Raw genomic sequence first — 16,828 nt, 5'->3', positions numbered from 1 at the left:
GGGATCTAGTGCAATTTACGCCAGCATCCGGAGATTAAGTATTTAGAATAAACTCTCATCAACGTCAACGGTACTACAATACGTAGTTCTCCCAGTCACCAGAACTCCTAAGACTGCCAGCTCTCATTCTCATACACCCATTATAGGCCAGGATGGGCTCTAATGACATTCCGCCTGCCTCTGTCCACTCAAGTTATGTCCCCATAACAAATGGCCTCCTCCAAGTCGGCGGTACTCTCTGGACAATATGCTACGTCCTTCTAACCCGCGAATCTTTCCGCTCTCGTTCCTACGGCATGCCTATCTTCGCCCTGGCCTTTAACTTCGCCTGGGAAATTGTGTACGCATTATGGGTTGCTGAAGCCCCGCTCGAGAGAATTGTCTTTGGAATCTGGTGCATTCTAGACTGCGGTATGGTTTGGGGCGCTGCCAAGTACGGTTCCTATGAGTGGAGACATGCTCCCTTAATTGGACGGAACCTGGGAAAGATCATTGTTGCCATGGTGGTGTATTGCGCGGTGGCCCATTGGGCATTTGCGAAATGGTGGATCGACAATGATATTGGGCAGCGGGAGGGGAAATATTATTTTGGGAGGGTAGGACCAGATACGACCGAGCTGGGTTTTTGGACTGCGGCACTTGCTCAGGCTTACCTATCAGCGGCGAGTCTGGGACAATTGATAATTAGACAACATACTGGGGGCGTGACTTGGGCTATTTGGTAAGCTCTCTGGTTTTTATGTTAGAATCTTAGCATGCTGACGCACTTGTAGGGCTTCTAGAACGGCAGGTTCGGTGATTGGGCTGTATGTGAATTATGGCTGGATGTGGTACTTCTGGAGGGAAGCTCATGAGTACTTCATGTCGCCGTTCGGTATATTTCTTTGGGGAACTGGGCTAATCTGCGACTTGATATATCCCTTTGTGTTTGCCCAGGTCAGGAGAACAGAGAGAGTATTGCTAGATGGGAGCAGACTTGCTGGCCAGGAGGCCTCTAGTGGGAAAACCCAGTAATGTGGTATATAATATCATCCAATTTGTACCAAGTCCAGCATGGGTGATTCAGACGAGTGCAAAGGATCGAACAAGCGAAAGCGAAGATCTGACTGTAAAACCCAGTAATGTGGTATGTAATATCATCTGGTTATACCAAGTCTGGTATGGAAATTTTTAGACGAGAGCAAAGGATTGAACGAGTGAAAGCGAAGATCTGACCATGTAGTTTGAGGGTTGACAAATGACCTACAATTGACAGACCTGCTCCCTATAGCAGTATACCTGCAATCCATGCCCCCTAAAAGACCCCCAGATATGCCCAATATGATATGCGCCTTATCCTTAAACGCCAGCCAATGCAACCCGGAACTCCCATCACTCCTCCTCCGGATATAATTCCTCCACATTGCAGAATTCTACATGGAATTCTGGTGTCTCTACATCGTCACTATTCACAAAAGTGAATGCGACCATACCTCCATCCTTCAAACCTAGACTCTTCGGGCTTTCTTTGTTGCCACCACCCGGGGTGTTGTCAAGCTCTGTCCAACCTCTGCTGGGGTCGTAGGCATCGACGAGTGCGCCGAGAGCGACATCTTGAATTGATTCAGGGATCTTTTCTGGTGCAGGGGAGTCGCTTCGAGGAAGGCCATTGGGATAGACTTCTCGGAGGGCTTCCAGGAGATCGGTTTTTATTTGCGAGAGGGGAGTAAGCGGCTCGGCGCAAAGGAGGATTGTGTGTTTCCCATGTTTGAATCGGAGGGTCCAAGCTGTATGTTGGATACTGTCTCTAGCCTAGGAGCAGACGTGGTTAGTGAGGGGTAAGATACAGTACCTCCCCCAGGACGACCATACCATTTTGATCGTAGAGATTTATCGCAATCGTTAATTGAAGTTCCGTTACAGAATCGGATCGCAAATTTGAAGTTTGAAGCTTCAAGTTTGAACAGAGCTTTACCTGTGTACGTAGGAAGAATCGCTGCACGGAGAGACGCAAGGCAGGAAATAAAATGTGAAGTGTAAGCTGGCGACGCGATTTGGAGATGTCAAAGTAGTCTCGAGGCTCGATGTAGCCTGGGAGGGGGCAGCGCTGGCGAATAGCCTGGAAATCGGAATCAGGCGCGAAACGCGGTGTCACATGATCAACCCCCCCCTGCTGGCCCGTGAACATCAACCTCAGCCTCCTCCAAATCCAACATCCAATTCACAGCACCATTGAAGACACCATGGCGAGCGCATCGGACGAAGATTACCTCGAAACAGAGAAACGCATGGCGGAGGAGCGAGCGCGATGGAAAGCAGAACAAATCAGGCTGCTACGGCTTGACTCTCGTGCATCTCTGCCTTTCGGCATGAGACTTCCTCTGGCCACCACCCTCTCTTGCCTGGCGGGCATGGGTTTGGGCTTAACTTATGGAAGCAAAACAGCTGGATTCAAATTCCGAGCTGAGAATGCCCATCGACTTCCTACGTCTTCAACGGGGTGGTACCTCTATCACAAAAGCAAGAACTACCACATGGCTCTGGGCGGTGTCAAGGAAGGCATCAAGCTGGGAGCCAAGCTTAGTTTTTGGACGGCGGGATTCTTCAGCATCGAGGAAATGTTCGACCGATATAGGGGGACCAGGGATTTCTTCAACACTGTCATCGCCAGTTTAGCTGTCGCTGGAGGATTCAGCCTATGGAGTATGCTTTGCTCTCACAAACCCCCCTCCCCCCAAACCCCAACCTCTGCTTCGACCACTAATGCGCAACAGACCGCTTTCCCATCCAAACAGCTGCGAAAACGGCGAAGACTGGATTGGCTATTGGGCTAGCCTATGGATTAGCACAGGATGCTTTGGGGGTTGCTAAAGGGCGAGGGCCGAGCTATGTGGATTTCATCCTCCGGAGAGGCCGCCGCACAAGTAAAGCCGACGTGGAACAGGACGGAGCCGTTTGATTGATCACGATATAAGGAATAATATTACCCGAGTAGGCAGTCCGCATAGTCCACAGCGCAGGACTGGCCTTCCAAACAAAGCGTCGCGCCATCTGATCGTCACCACCCGGCTTCCGTCGGGTTAAGGAGATAAGAGAGCTTGACATAAAATACTCCGATAACGAAACAGCGATTGAACCCCGCCACAGAGTCGAAAGACAATAATTACGCAACGCCGAAGTCGCTGCGTTATCTATGTATAAATAGTTATATAGGTATGGAAGTACCTTTCAATTCAGTCAATGTCATCGACGTCTCGTTGCGCTTTGTTGTTGTTGTTCACTGCAAACTACTCCGGACAACTCCACCTGATTCGCTGGTCACCTCGGGATGACGGGATCAACAAAGACGTTGCTCGTCTTCCGGAACAGGAAACCATACACAAGAGTTCCTTCCAGTGTTCGCAACCTCTCCTCTCGAAATCGCCCTCATCGCTCATCCTTTGCTCCTAATCATGTTTCCACAACGAAAAAGGCCTCCTTATCACGACCTTTTCTTGTGTACCACCCTGAACCCCATCTACCAATGCCCAATCCAGCGTCCCTATCAATCCTTCCCCTCAGCTCAATCGTCAGATCGCTGGCGATAACGTCGCTTTCTTCGTCACGGGTTAGTACAACCCCCATGCCGCGTTTAAACAAGATGCCAACTCTTTCTAGATGCTTTTCCCTCCGCTCCTTGTTATTACCTCTAAACTCGCTCATACACAATTTCGCATTCTATCCCCCGACTCGAATCCCCTCCTGCGATATGTCATCAGAAAAACTTTCTACCACCAGTTTTGTGCTGGAGAAAATGCAGTAGAGGTCAAGAAAACAATCGATGGCTTAAAAACACTGGGATACAAAGGTGTCATATTGGGATATGCAAAAGAGGTTGTGATGGATGAGAAACAAACAAATAACCTATCGTCATGTGGTGACCCAGAGGTTGCAGAACAATGTATACGGAATGAAATCATTCCATGGGCACAAGGCACTCTAGCCACTGTCAAGCTCACTTCTCCCGGGGACTTCATTGCCCTGAAATTCACCGGGGCCGGCAGTCAAGCGCTTTACGATCTGACACGGAAAACCGGCCCATCCGCTGCCCTCAGAGAAGCAATTGATTCCATCTGTGACCTTGCTGCTGCTCGCGGGGTACGATTACTATTTGATGCAGAACAACAAGCAGTCCAAGCTGGTATCGATGCATGGACTCTCGAGTACATGCGGAAATACAACAATAACGTCCCTGGCAAAGCTGTGGTCTACGGTACTTATCAGGCTTATCTCAAAGCCACGCCTTCAGTACTGAGTTCTCATTTGGCTACAGCTCGGAGAGAAGGATTTACCCTGGGCATCAAATTGGTCAGAGGCGCATACTTAGGTTCTGATCCAAGGGATCGCATCCATGACACCAAACTGGATACGGACAACGCATATAATGGTATTGCGGAAAGTGTTGTACGGAGATCATACGGACCGATATTAAGACCCACGGAAGGAGAAACCGAATTCCCTTCAGTGAACCTTGTCTTAGCCAGCCACAACCACGAATCCGTCCGCAAAATCCAAGCTGTCCGAACTGCACAAGTTCAAAATGGAGAGGAGCAAATTGATTTGGTTTACGCGCAATTGCAAGGCATGGCAGACGAGGTCAGCTGTGAACTTGTGCATGAAGGACGAGCTAACAAAGAAGGGGCGAAGGTGGATATACCGAAAGCTTACAAGTATTTAGTTTGGGGCACCACTGGCGAGTGCATGAAGTATCTGCTTAGGAGAGCTCAGGAGAACAAGGAAGCTGTCCAGAGGACTAGGGATGGTAGGAATGCTATAGCTACGGAGTTGGTGCGACGCGTTAGAAAGTTTTTGGGATTAGCGTCGTGATGCTTGGGTTAATTGGCTTTGATAGAGCGTAATGATTCATGATTCAGATGATAGTTATACCACTCTGCATCTCTTATAGGGGATATTAATACAAATTCTTCATTAGACTTCTGGCACTTTAGAGAATTGGCTGATATGATGTACACGGGTAGATTGATGATCTGTTAGTTAATAGGCCTTTATAGCCAGCGTAAGATGCTTTGTTGAAGGAAGGTAGATCTGCGCTCTAGCAGCGGTTGAATATCTGAGTAGACGATTTGTTAGGATAATGGAAATGGGGACTTGGGGCTGGAGACATAGATAGAGCAGTATCAAGGTGATAACATGCTATTTCAGCATTATTAAAATATACACCCTACAATGCTTATCTAACAGTATCATCCCCATCTCTCCTCCCTCCAAACCTGCCGCCAATCCCCCCAAACCCACTCATATCCCTCCTAAAGAACTTTCCAATGCTCTTTAAATTACCCTCCACGGCCGCCTTAGCCTCATCGCTCAGCGGGCTCGATACTCTATCTCCTGCACCGGTCCCCGTTCCCATCCTCTCAACCCCATCCCTCGCTGCACTAATCAGTTTCTCCCCGAACCCAGCAGGATCAAATCTCGTATTGAGATTTTGAATTCCGGATCCGCCGAGTGCTGAAGAGGGGTTTATCCCGAGCCCAGCACTGCCCATTCCGGTGGAATTCATGAGGGGTGTCAGGAGGGGACTCATTTGTACGAGTTGCTCATTACTCTTTCCATCTCTGTGGATGCCAAAGAGTTCTACTAGTGAGGGTTGGTCTTGTTTTCGAACCCCTTTTAGGTCGAGGATTTTGCGGAAGTTCGTGTCGGATCGATCGCCTATGTGGATTAGGTATGCCTGGACTAGACCTTCTGCGGGTGAGGGACGGACTTGGAGGGTTTTGAGGAGGGGGTCGAGACGCGTCATGCTGTGGTTGACGCGTTTGACGAAGCCGGCTTGGGTTGTGGTTGATGCGGAGGCGGAGGGTGAGTGGGAGAGGAGGTTGGAAAGCTCTTTTGTTAGGACATATTTATCGAGCAACATCTTAAAATGGAAAGTTAGAATGATCTGATGAGATAGGGAGATAGGGAGATAGGGAGAAGGGGCTCTTACCTGCTCAGCGCCAACCTCGGAGACGGGCCGGCATTGAACGATATTCGCAATATACGTAGTTGCTAGGTATTCGACAGTATTGTCACAGAAAGCCCGAGCATATTGCTGCTTGCTAACCAGGGGCAGTATTTCCTTGGCCTGGGTTTCAACTTGCCTCAACAGCTCGCCAACATAGGAGCTTTGATCTCCTACACTTTCCATTTTGCTCCAGTTTGTATTTCTCATTTCTCGCCATGATCCATCGCAAGCAATTTCAACTTTGTGCACCAATGCCAACACCGCGGCGCTAGCAACGCCCATGAAGGCGTCAGATTGTGAAGATAGATCAACCTTCGAGGCCAGCTCGCTGTCGATACGCTTCTTTATATTGTCTTCGAGTTGCTGGGTATTGATATGCCAGTAATCTGCTGTATTCAAGACAAGTATGATATTCTCGAGCGGTGGGCCACCGGGTATCTGTAAGAAGAACAGAAGTACCTGCTGAGCGTATTCATCTAGATACTTGGCAAGGGTCCTAGAGAGATCGAGTAGCCGTTCACCTGTGGAGAGCTTGGCGCACTGCGATAGCGTGATTTTATAGAAATGAAAGAGTTCGATCGATGACGATATCACAGCTTGAGGTGAAAATTCCTCATCATCAGGGAGCAGAGGTTGGCTACGATATTTCGGGATCATCGTTGCCAACTGCTTGTCCTGGGAGTCAACCCAAAGACTGAGGTACGGCTCGAACGCCTCAGATATGGACCGATCGAACGTTTGAGGCTTATCCTCCATTGAGCTGAGCGTATCTATGCTTGCTCTGGGATCCCCTGCGAATCTCTTCTCCAGACTCTGTTCAAAGTCCATGGTCTCCTGCAAACAGCTCAACAATAAGTTGACGTCAATTTTGGCGCCATCCGACCGTCTCATGCTTCTCTCCAAGATCCCTTTGAAGTCATCTCTTGTCCCTTCACAGAAGGAATTGGCGAGCACTTCATTGACTCTCCACTGCACTGGAAATATACCTGCATGCTCGTCCTCGTATGTCTTGAGCATCCGTCGAAACCAACTATAGCGTCGTCCGATGTTATCCAAACTACCAGCCTCATCATTGCCTCTGAAGACTTGTCTGTATTCCCTCAATTGCGTATTGACATACCACGTCACCAACCTAGCCCTAGCATTATCACCCAACGCATCCATAACCAAGCATGATTCTGCTAATATGCCCTTCTTACTGGCTACTTCTCCTTTCGCAAATGCCATCTCGAAATCCTCGCAGACTTGCTCCAGCAGTTCCCGCTGCAGCTCTGCCACATTTCGGCTTAACGTAGCAATCTGATCAATGCTGCGATAGCTGTTGAAATGCCGCATAAGTTGTAACACTGCCTGAAGCAAGCTTGCGCAGTCTCTATATTGCCTCGTCTTCGCCAAACCCCGTAGTTGTTCGTATGCCGTAGTGAGCATCTGTAAGCGCTTCAACGCGGTCATCGATAGCGTTAGGTTCCTTTTGGTGTCATCCAGGCGCTTGATATCCGCGGTCATAGAGGTGATTGTCTGCTCCGTTTCGATCGCTCGAGTACGAACCGACTCAATCTTTCGAAATAGTTGGGCAAGTTCTTTTTTGGCAGACTGCATGCGCTGCAGGCTGGAGTCGTCGCTGACGGCTTGGGAGGCCACGATGCTGGAGATGGACGTCGAGAGGTCATCTTGGTGGGTTTGGAGGGCTGCTGCGGTTTGGTTTATGGATTGTAATGTCGAAGGATGGGAGAATATTGTGTTAAGATGCTCAATTGGGTCGTAATCCACTGCAAAGTCAAAGTATCAGCATATAAATGCATATGAATGCCGCGATGCCAGCTCGGGGTAGGATGTTGACCTTACCAGCATCTAAAGACGACGATGCTGCCGAAGTGCCGTTCATGGTCGCTTTGTAGCACTACAGCACAATAATATACGGCGACATTCACAAGTGCACCTGAACCTTAGTCCTGAGGTTCTTAAAGCTGTGAGAGCTGTAGAATGGTGCTCCCCTATAGAGTATGTTGTCGCTTGTCCATACTCGTATAGCTCGAGTATACTCGAGTATACATCCGGCTGATCCTCGGGAATTAAATTATGGTGGGACATCACGTAGAAGTACATAGCACAGCAATACCACCAGCGAGTCCTCAAGAGATAAATACATTAAAAAGTTTTGATATTAAGAGTAAGTCATATATAAAGTTTTCCTTTTTTGACCATCGTCGTCTCTTCCATCCTTGCGAAAGCCAGTCGCCCAACTTGCCCCCTGGTTGCCTCTTCAGCTACATCCCCAAGCCGGACTTTGACGTCCTTGACTAGTCTCGCTTTATCCATACCATCCATATTGACGCCCACATCCGGCATCCTTATATACGGACTCTCCTTTGCCAAACTAGAAACATATCCCAGATAATCGGGGACAGTTGTCCTCCTCGAAAATATGATACCAACAACTGCGGCTAACTGCATTATCATTGTGGATATGAGAAAGATGACCAGCCATGGATAAAACACAAAGTAGACCTGCTTATTGGTTTCCAAAGTTGCCGGCACTGCAAACGCAGCAGTTTGATTTTGGAGCATGGCCGTGAGATCCGCGGTTGATTCCGCGACAACAACGCTTGCATTGTTGCCACCGACAGGGCTTGCTCGGATGCCGTCGAAGGAAGCTCCTACAATATAAGGGGTAGAATTCCACATGCTTCCATACAAGTATGCGTTTAGTAATTGGCCAAATCGAAGAGAGAACTCTTCCGGAGAGACGCTCATAAGCGGAGTTTGGCCATCATTCGCGCCAAGTGACGTTTCGCTTGCAATTATCGAAGATCCAGTAGAGGGGTCGTAGATGAAGTTTTGGATCAGATTCACGGCAGTAAACTGAGGCGTACAATCGGGCAATAATTTCGAAAGCCCCATTGCAACCCCAGGAAAACTGAGCGGGGTTACAGCGGACGACATATGGGGAAGAAGGGACGGGCGCTGAGCAGTGACACGGCAGATCTGCGAACTCGATGTTTTAACGCAATCGATAGTGGATTCGACATATTGTTGAGATGGCACACAAGAGATGGACGTTATATTATCCAGGCCCTCGTATTCCTGAAAGAGAAGTGTTCCGGGCTCAAATGCCTTTGAGCTATAACTCGGGGGTAAACAGTCCGGACAAGCCTTTGGATATGTGAAAGGGGTGTCATCGTTTTCATCATAGGCTGCCACGTCTGGTCCCTGGTAGCCAATGGCCCAAGGCGTGTTCAACGAAACATTTTGAAAACTCTTAAAGGGGCCATCGGGGGATATAAGATCTGTTTTGCTGCCCGGTCCAGGTAACTGGGCAGATACACTCATGTTACCACAATTTAGTTCTAGGTGTGTCGACTCGACTTTCAATGTGGTATTTCCATTGCGAAGCCCTGAGAGTGGAAGTCCAAATAGGGAAGAATATATGGGTGTAAAGTTTCCCGATGGAATTTTAGTCCACCCATCTTTATCTGTTTCGGCACCGGAGGACAAAACACTAGATTGATACGGAATCTTGACATTACCCCAGACATCCATGGTGCTCGCTTTCACTTCCGGCGTTGAAAGCAATGCTGACCCAAAAAGAACCGCAAATCCTGCGAACCATTGGTTCTGAAATGCGCCAGTTGGGGATGAGAAGCTCTGTTGCCTAGAATTGATATAGGATACAGCTGTGTCCGTGGAGACCTGTTTCGCTGGAGTTGATAGGATGTGCAACACAGATTGGCCACCAATTGGTTCGAGGGACCATATGATAATTAGCACTAGACCGATTGCGTTGAATGACCGTAGTTGATATTGAGTAGTAAAAGCGGTGGCAATCGTGCGACTACCCATTAACTGTTCCAACGTACCAAGCGTCGTTCCTTGCTCAAGTTTCCATGTTGCGTATTTCACGGCTGCTCTGCCAGTAGTAGCCGCGAAGAAGATTGGGAAGACAGTAGTTGCCTAGGAGGTACTAATTAGAAGAGGGTTTAAATTATGGAGCGATTATACTTGCTCCTTTGATAGCATGATCCAACAGAGATGCTTGTTTAGCATCCACAGCTCTGCCATCCACAGCTATTACAAAAGCCATGAGAATAAAGAATGGCAGGGGCAGCATGAGCATTATGAAATCGATTATCGAGTCCAACCACCTCCATTCTTTAAGGCCTTTGCGGAGTGGTTGCGGGCGAGCTGGCCATGGCTTTGTGTGCAAACTTTCTGGACTTGTTACCACTGGACTCAACTTGTCCGAGACATTATTAGAATTTCCAAACATAAACTCATTTCGTAAGGAGCTTGATGGGGACTCTGACCCGGAAGCCACAGGTCCAGTCCGTAGCTTAGGTTTGTCTGTCATTCCAACAACCGACGCATGGTCGAGATTTGAGAAATCCAACGTCGTGAAGCTGTGCAATGTTGGAAAAATGAAATTGATCGAACCCAGGGATAGTCTTCGTTTTAGAGATCAATTCTCTCAGATATCCCCTTGGCCGTCACATACCACGCACATGCATCTCTAGGCGGGATATGCTGGTCACACATCACGACAGACCGAGCGTGGTACACAGACAGCCCAAGGCATATGGGGGTGGATGTAGGGAAGCTACCCGTGCCTCTGAAACACCTAAACGATCCGCAGCCGTGGGGTATCCCTTTTGCTTCGGGAAGTTGAGCATTTGAGCTCAACAGACCTCAGCGCATCGAGAAAATAGGAAAGCTATACACGCAAACCCCCCAATCGACAAACTTGTAAAGACATTTGAAAGGGAACAAATTTCGCGCTGGCTGCTACTATTACGACTTCTATAATTGAGAGAAAGGCAGATGAGATTAGCAAGATAATCATACATAGACTCCCATATCATTCCAAAAGTCGGGAGGGAGGTAGCATAGCTCGACGATGGCTCGGACACTAGGCTGAGCATCATCCGAAACACCAAATGTGTTGCACCCTCCATACCATTAACGTGTGTAGATCTGCCGACCCCGATGTCGACTCCAACAAGGGGCGCATGGCTAATAAGTCTAACATTATCCGTTCGTCGCATAAGTGTCAGTGAGGGCCTAAGATGGTATGCAGCTATCTCGTTTTAGATGTTGCAAGGCATCGAAAGGAAGCGCCCAATTGTGACCAACACGCCTCAGGGGCCAAAGCACAATGTTGCGTCAAAGTCGCTGCGCAAAGCTTAACAGCGTTGTGCCCGTTGCGCCTGGGCTATTAAGCACGTACAGTACGTAGTACTCGAACCGTAATGTGGCAGTGCCATGAAACGATGAAATGAATCGATGCCTGGAGGATGAAGAACGATGAAGACTGGCTGGAAGATTCATGCTATGAAACATAAGATGCAGTTGGTGGAAGTTACTTAAGTTTCCGATTCGGAGAGTGGCGGGCGTGCACGATCACGTGTGGATGGGTGATTTGCGCAACTCACGTGCCCAACTCTTTTCTGGATTTGCTGCTTCGTGGTGTCTTGAGCTGCCTCCTCCAAAGTATCAAGATGTATCGTGTTAGAATGTTCACAAGCCTTTCTTGCGAGATCAAATACCAAATCCACCGAATACGTTGTTATACCCCATAGCCGTATCATGAGCGAAGACTACGACCTTACCTTCAGACATTCGGATCTGGAACAACTAATCTGAGCGGACATTTCACTGCTATTGATGAAGTAGGTCCGTTACGTAGGTGGTATCTCGTTTTCATTCTGGCTACTACAGTTTTAGCAGCAATTTATTCTTGGAATTCGATAAACCCTACCCAAGGTGGTCAGAAGTTTAATGTCGACAAAGTTGTCATCATCGAGTCTGCACGGTTTGAGCGACAAGCAACCAGAAACAACTCGTTTCATGTTCTGTGTTATTTATATTAAAATTCACCCGTACTATTCCCTTCAAGCATCGGAAACAGTCTCAGGCTTGTAGCTATCAATCGTCCCCCACAGCTCCTAAACAACTCAGCCACCACTGAGCCAACACCTACGCGCCCACAAAGCCTAATAATCCTTCGAATTCATCTACAAACCTTATCAACACGGCAACAAATTTCGCATCTATGAGAAATTTACCCCACAATATGCAACTGCCGACTAAGACCAGGTTATAAATGAGATAGCTTCTTGGTGCGGTAGATTTTCCGCGAAGGCTAAATCGCCATGCCCTCCCTATCATCGCGTTTAGCGAACAAATACAGCCTTTCCATCCATTCAACGACCATAAACTAGATATATACCCGAAATGATTACAATAGCCGGTCTTTTAACTTTGAGATCTGTTCATGGGACGGATTAATTATCTGTGATTGCGGGGAAGTCCCGGCGAATAAGTAAAATGTTATTTCTTTCCGTCGTCCCTCGATGTATTTTCTTCCTCAGCTACTAGATATTTTCAAGTTAAAATCGCAGCAATGAAGTTTCTCTCTGTTCTCATTCCGCTGGCTTTGTTAAGCTCCCAGACTGTCCATGCTGCGAACTGGTATTTTCTCCGCTGGAATACGCCAAGTAGTTCAGCTCAATTTCAAAAGGTAACAATTATCATTATTCCTCCCTAGGCATATACAATCCGTTAACTCAAGATCAGTTCTCCATGCAAATGGTAACCCCAACAATACAAAAGGCTGGGGTTTATTATCTATGGCCCGGACTTCAGGATACAGGCAATACAGGAGTATATCAAGAGGTCCTTGACGGGCGATCAGGGACGTGGTGGATTGGGCCGGGTTGGTGTTGCAGGTTCGTTGTTATCCATTTTGTCTGCAACATCTAAGCTTGTTTGCTCTGGGGCACTGTAATCCTCAAATGTATATACTAATAAATCATAACAGCAATCCCAGTCTTCCCTGGGGCGACGGTTTCAATGTAAGCTCCCCAGTGGCCCCATTGCATCCACAAGCATAGCACTGACCCAAAACGTAGCCCGGAAATGGAAAAGCCGTCGATATAACCATGACGCGCGATGCAAGCGGCCCGAATTGGACATCTATACTCACATCGGGAAGTAACTCAGTGACGAATAAATTTCCACTTTCGTATAAGAACTTCAACCAGGTATGTTATGGCTATATATATCACGGCAGCCACAGAGATGCATGAAGGAAAATTGGAAAGAGGGACGACGGTTAAGAGGCTGATTTGAAATGTAGGCTATCCTCGCTATAGAACTCACAGGCGTATCCTGGGATTTTGGGAAACTGGTTTGGAATAATGTTGTCATGGCAAGTTCTCCCTCCTTATTTCCCTTCATCCCTCCACATGTTCTAACACACAATCCCCAAATATAGGTAATGAACACTACCCAAACCGCCTGGTGTACAAAGTGAGTTTTCCCCCTATATATCACCCAATAATCACCAACTGACATGTTTTGTGAAAAGCGCGCCTGAGAATTACAACAACGCAATGAGATACACAATTTCCGGTGCGAAAGCTACGGTTTCAGGGGGGACGACTACGTGTCAAATTGACCAGGTTGTCATGGAGGGGCCGAGGTGAGGAAGCCGGGTTACTCGCTGCTTGGGCGTAGTTGAGAAGGCATGGAGATCAACTGTGCAAGTTAGGAGATTAAATTCATAAAACAGAACCGCGTCACGAGCTTGGGCTATAGCACGATATAGGAAATTCAAACTCAGCTCTTATGACCGTTCTTACTATCAAATTCTTACCTGTTTCAAGCCGGACACATACATACTCTACTTTGGTCCTCGCACCTTTGACTTCAAGTCGGGCTCTTTCACTACCTTGATGAGGTTTCTAAATAGCTACCCCGGTTGAAACCTCGAGCTTAGTGAGCATACAGCTTATACCTACTAACTAGTTTTAAAGCTGTCACTCACCCTGCAAACTGTCATGTAATTCCACGACTGTTAGTTATTTAAAAGTTGTCAAAAGACATACCTAAAATATATTGTGAATTTTCAGTATGCTAAGCATATTGCACCTACAGTATCTCTAGGAATAATCCGCACCGTGGCGGGGTTTATTCAAGTATACTCGACCATGTTTTCCAACGAGAAGGACTTACTTTAAATAGTAGTAATAAGAATATGAGCCAGGGTGAAGATTATTATATTTAAGACTGCCTCAGTATTCGTGTCTGCTAATAATTATCTCGCAAGGATGGAGTATCTAACCTCCAACATCCATCTAATCGCATCGAAGACTACTGTCACGATCGCCAGTAGGCATAGCGTCATAAGTCGCCCAACCCCGCACCACTATCTACCCAAAGCCTTCAACTCTAAATATCTCAAAGGCAAATACACAATACCAGCCCACGCAAATCCAACATAAAGGCCCATATCCACACCATAATCACCAACAGTTTTAGCGAGAGGGCCAATAAAGTACGCCTGTGCCATAGAGAGAACAGCGCCTACCCAGCCAACACAAAATGCTACAAATGCGGCGAGTCCGATGGGAAGTTTGTCTTGCTTATCCCAGTCGCTCCAGATGAATTTCGGATATGCGTTGCGGCGGAAAATGAATTCTTCTTCGAGGGTTATGACGATCCAGAGGACGACCCCTGAAACGTGCGTTAATATGTGATAAAATAGTCAATGATTGAAGGGAGTTGGGCGTTCTTACAGTAACCCATCAAAGCCAAGAAATTTGTGAAGATCTCAGATAGATGGTCTCGCCCTGCTAGACCACAGACAGTGAAGATTATAACCCCGAGGGTATTCCATACGAATCTGGGTACCATTGCCGGATACCTTCCCAAGATTTGGAAATCGATCCCGGAGGAGTATACCGGCGCTATCATGTTGGCAATCAAACCGAGCGCAACGATAACGGAGCAGAACTTTCCAAACCCACCGAGTCCATCAAATCCAGCGGCGACGAGCGCACCGCTGCCTGCACCAGCAGCTTCCCAAGTAGGATTGGTTGCCATGCCTGAGGAGAGGCCAGCGCCAAGGACAAAGGTCAGCGTGAATGATAAGCTGAGTCCAACCATGGTGCCGGCAGCTACTTTCCACCGGGTAGCAATGTTCGGATCGCAGTAGACGAAGAAGTCAGCTGCTCCTGGGGAATAGGTGATCGCCGCGCTGAGGCAGACAGAGAAGAAAGAAAGACGGTTCGCAGCCAGAGTTGTTCCCTCAACAGTTGATGGTTGCGAAATGTCAAATCTCGAACCTGCTGTTCCAGCAAGAATCAACAGCACTGACAATTGGGGGATCCATGCATATCTAAAGATGTTAGCTAAGAACCAAATGTAGCGCTCAAGATATACATACCGTTCATAACGATGGAAGATCTTGATACCAAACGTCGTCACCACAAATGCCAATGCCGAAGTAATAATAATTCCAACCACAACGGTTAGGCTTCCATTAGGGGAGACAGCGGACAGGATTTGGCCCGCGACGACCGCGTCGATCATAGAGTACCCAAGCAGAATCACAAGATTGAGCAAGACGCATATCTTCACCGGCCACCAGCCCATGGAAAACCGCGCGCAGATCTGCATGAAAATGAGTATGATACTCTCGCAATATCTCATCCTCATTCAACTTACCAGGGTTCGATTCCCACTCCATGGACCCCAGCCAGCAGTGTACGCGACAGGGATCGTACCCACAAGGCCGCCAAGTGCACTGCAGCAGGCCGCATCCACAAACCCCAGACCAAAAACACTCTGTCCGATGCTGCCGAGGGTGATATTCTGCGCCGCCGCATTAATCGAGATCCACATCATGACAATCTGCGAGAAGCTGAGCGTGGTCTTCTCGGTCTGCTGCTCCTCCTTGACGCGGTGGATACCGCGGGCTTCGAAGCCCAGGATGTGCTCAACTCGGTATGTCCATGCGAGGAACTTGTTGGTGGGAACCGGCTCCTCTATATCGACCGTGGCATCGTGCTCCACGGTATTCAATTTCTTATTTTTAACTGGCGAATCTGAAGGGGGAGTTAGGTTGGGCTGCATGCCCTTCTCGACATCCTCGTTAGAGGCCATTCTATCAACACAATCAGCTTGGCCCACCATATACAGTACCGTACAATGCGGGATAGGACAGTTAGAAAAAAGGAACAGCAAAGATTCTTTCGCAGGCATTATCCTGATCAAGTTATAACCGTGTGATCTCAGACCAGAGGCCTTCAATTGTGCAAGGCATTCCAATCCCATGGGTAGGAGAATGATGCCGATGCTGCCAATTGAAGCCCTCTGGCCACCGGTTCATTGCCTGGTCGGTTTTACCTGAATCTGAAGACAGCTTTGTGCTACTCGAATGTCGCATTTTCCCGATGGAATGGATAGGTGAGTGCATGTATGGATGGATTCGTACTTGTTGAGGAGTTAGGTGTTAGGCGGTGGTGGAATTATGTCTTATAAAAGTCGAATTGAGAGTTCTGATGATGTATGTAGGACTCGAGGACTCCGGATGCTTCGTGTGAGTCTTTCGAGACCTGGAGAAGTTTTTTCTTATCAGCGATATCAAGGGTGGGGTCTCGCAAGTGGGCTGGCACGGGAATAACCCAGATGGAACTGTCAACGGGAATAGCAACATAATAGGTTCGACTTTCCGAAAGTGGGCTATCATCTTTATATTCCCTTTTGTCATCGGGCGTTCTACAAAGTAGTGGTGTGGAGGATGAAACATAACGACACCCAGGACCAAAGGTGTCTCACCACATATCTGTCACACAGTCATGCCACGGTAGTAAGTACCTTAGCTAACTGCACTCGCTGGCGATCTTCCTACCCTGCGTAACAAATATGCTTAAAAAATCCAGTTTTATAACCAAAATTTTAAGACTCGGATTTATATGAAAAGGCTAAGAAAATCTAGAGTTGACAAGAAGAGCGTTAAGAGAACCGAGGGGAAATGCGCGAGAGAACGAGTTGCATAGCACGGCA

At 47.8% G+C, this 16,828-nt stretch overlaps 7 protein-coding genes across 7 annotated transcripts; 4 read left to right on the top strand and 3 right to left on the bottom strand.

The window, feature by feature from the left end:
• Positions 1-152: 152 nt before the first annotated feature.
• BP5553_08391 (Uncharacterized protein) lies at positions 153-998 on the top strand (the record flags this gene model as incomplete). The annotated part of the gene is made up of 3 exons (XM_032017014.1): positions 153-721; positions 774-874; positions 937-998. 3 exons carry the CDS (start codon positions 153-155, stop codon positions 996-998), a joined length of 732 nt encoding a protein of 243 aa, XP_031866445.1.
• Positions 999-1,371: 373 nt separating this feature from the next.
• On the bottom strand, positions 1,372-1,849 carry BP5553_08390 (Uncharacterized protein; the record flags this gene model as incomplete). Its single annotated transcript, XM_032017013.1, has 2 exons — positions 1,372-1,791; positions 1,844-1,849. The coding sequence occupies 2 exons, from the start codon at positions 1,847-1,849 to the stop codon at positions 1,372-1,374; spliced, it is 426 nt and encodes a 141-aa protein (XP_031866444.1).
• A 373-nt stretch (positions 1,850-2,222) lies between these two features.
• On the top strand, positions 2,223-2,938 carry BP5553_08389 (Uncharacterized protein; the record flags this gene model as incomplete). The annotated part of the gene is made up of 2 exons (XM_032017012.1): positions 2,223-2,682; positions 2,754-2,938. The coding sequence occupies 2 exons, from the start codon at positions 2,223-2,225 to the stop codon at positions 2,936-2,938; spliced, it is 645 nt and encodes a 214-aa protein (XP_031866443.1).
• Positions 2,939-3,636: 698 nt separating this feature from the next.
• BP5553_08388 (FAD-linked oxidoreductase) lies at positions 3,637-4,845 on the top strand (the record flags this gene model as incomplete). Its single annotated transcript, XM_032017011.1, has 1 exon — positions 3,637-4,845. One exon carries the CDS (start codon positions 3,637-3,639, stop codon positions 4,843-4,845), a length of 1,209 nt encoding a protein of 402 aa, XP_031866442.1.
• A 364-nt stretch (positions 4,846-5,209) lies between these two features.
• On the bottom strand, positions 5,210-10,000 carry BP5553_08387 (uncharacterized protein; the record flags this gene model as incomplete). Its single annotated transcript, XM_032017010.1, has 5 exons — positions 5,210-5,896; positions 5,966-7,752; positions 7,829-7,883; positions 8,186-9,934; positions 9,983-10,000. 5 exons carry the CDS (start codon positions 9,998-10,000, stop codon positions 5,210-5,212), a joined length of 4,296 nt encoding a protein of 1,431 aa, XP_031866441.1.
• A 2,380-nt stretch (positions 10,001-12,380) lies between these two features.
• On the top strand, positions 12,381-13,464 carry BP5553_08386 (uncharacterized protein; the record flags this gene model as incomplete). Its single annotated transcript, XM_032017009.1, has 6 exons — positions 12,381-12,497; positions 12,554-12,705; positions 12,798-12,831; positions 12,889-13,020; positions 13,254-13,288; positions 13,347-13,464. 6 exons carry the CDS (start codon positions 12,381-12,383, stop codon positions 13,462-13,464), a joined length of 588 nt encoding a protein of 195 aa, XP_031866440.1.
• Positions 13,465-14,186: 722 nt separating this feature from the next.
• Positions 14,187-15,925, bottom strand: BP5553_08385 (Uncharacterized protein; the record flags this gene model as incomplete). Its single annotated transcript, XM_032017008.1, has 4 exons — positions 14,187-14,494; positions 14,557-15,158; positions 15,207-15,433; positions 15,488-15,925. The coding sequence occupies 4 exons, from the start codon at positions 15,923-15,925 to the stop codon at positions 14,187-14,189; spliced, it is 1,575 nt and encodes a 524-aa protein (XP_031866439.1).
• Positions 15,926-16,828: the final 903 nt, after the last annotated feature.

Source organism: Venustampulla echinocandica, assembly GCF_003357145.1.
Source record: "Venustampulla echinocandica strain BP 5553 chromosome Unknown scaffold_8, whole genome shotgun sequence".
In the NCBI taxonomy this organism is placed as follows: domain Eukaryota; kingdom Fungi; phylum Ascomycota; class Leotiomycetes; order Helotiales; family Pleuroascaceae; genus Venustampulla; species Venustampulla echinocandica.
The sequence above is the reverse complement of the archived record's forward strand: the minus strand, read 5'-3'. Positions and strand labels throughout refer to the sequence as shown.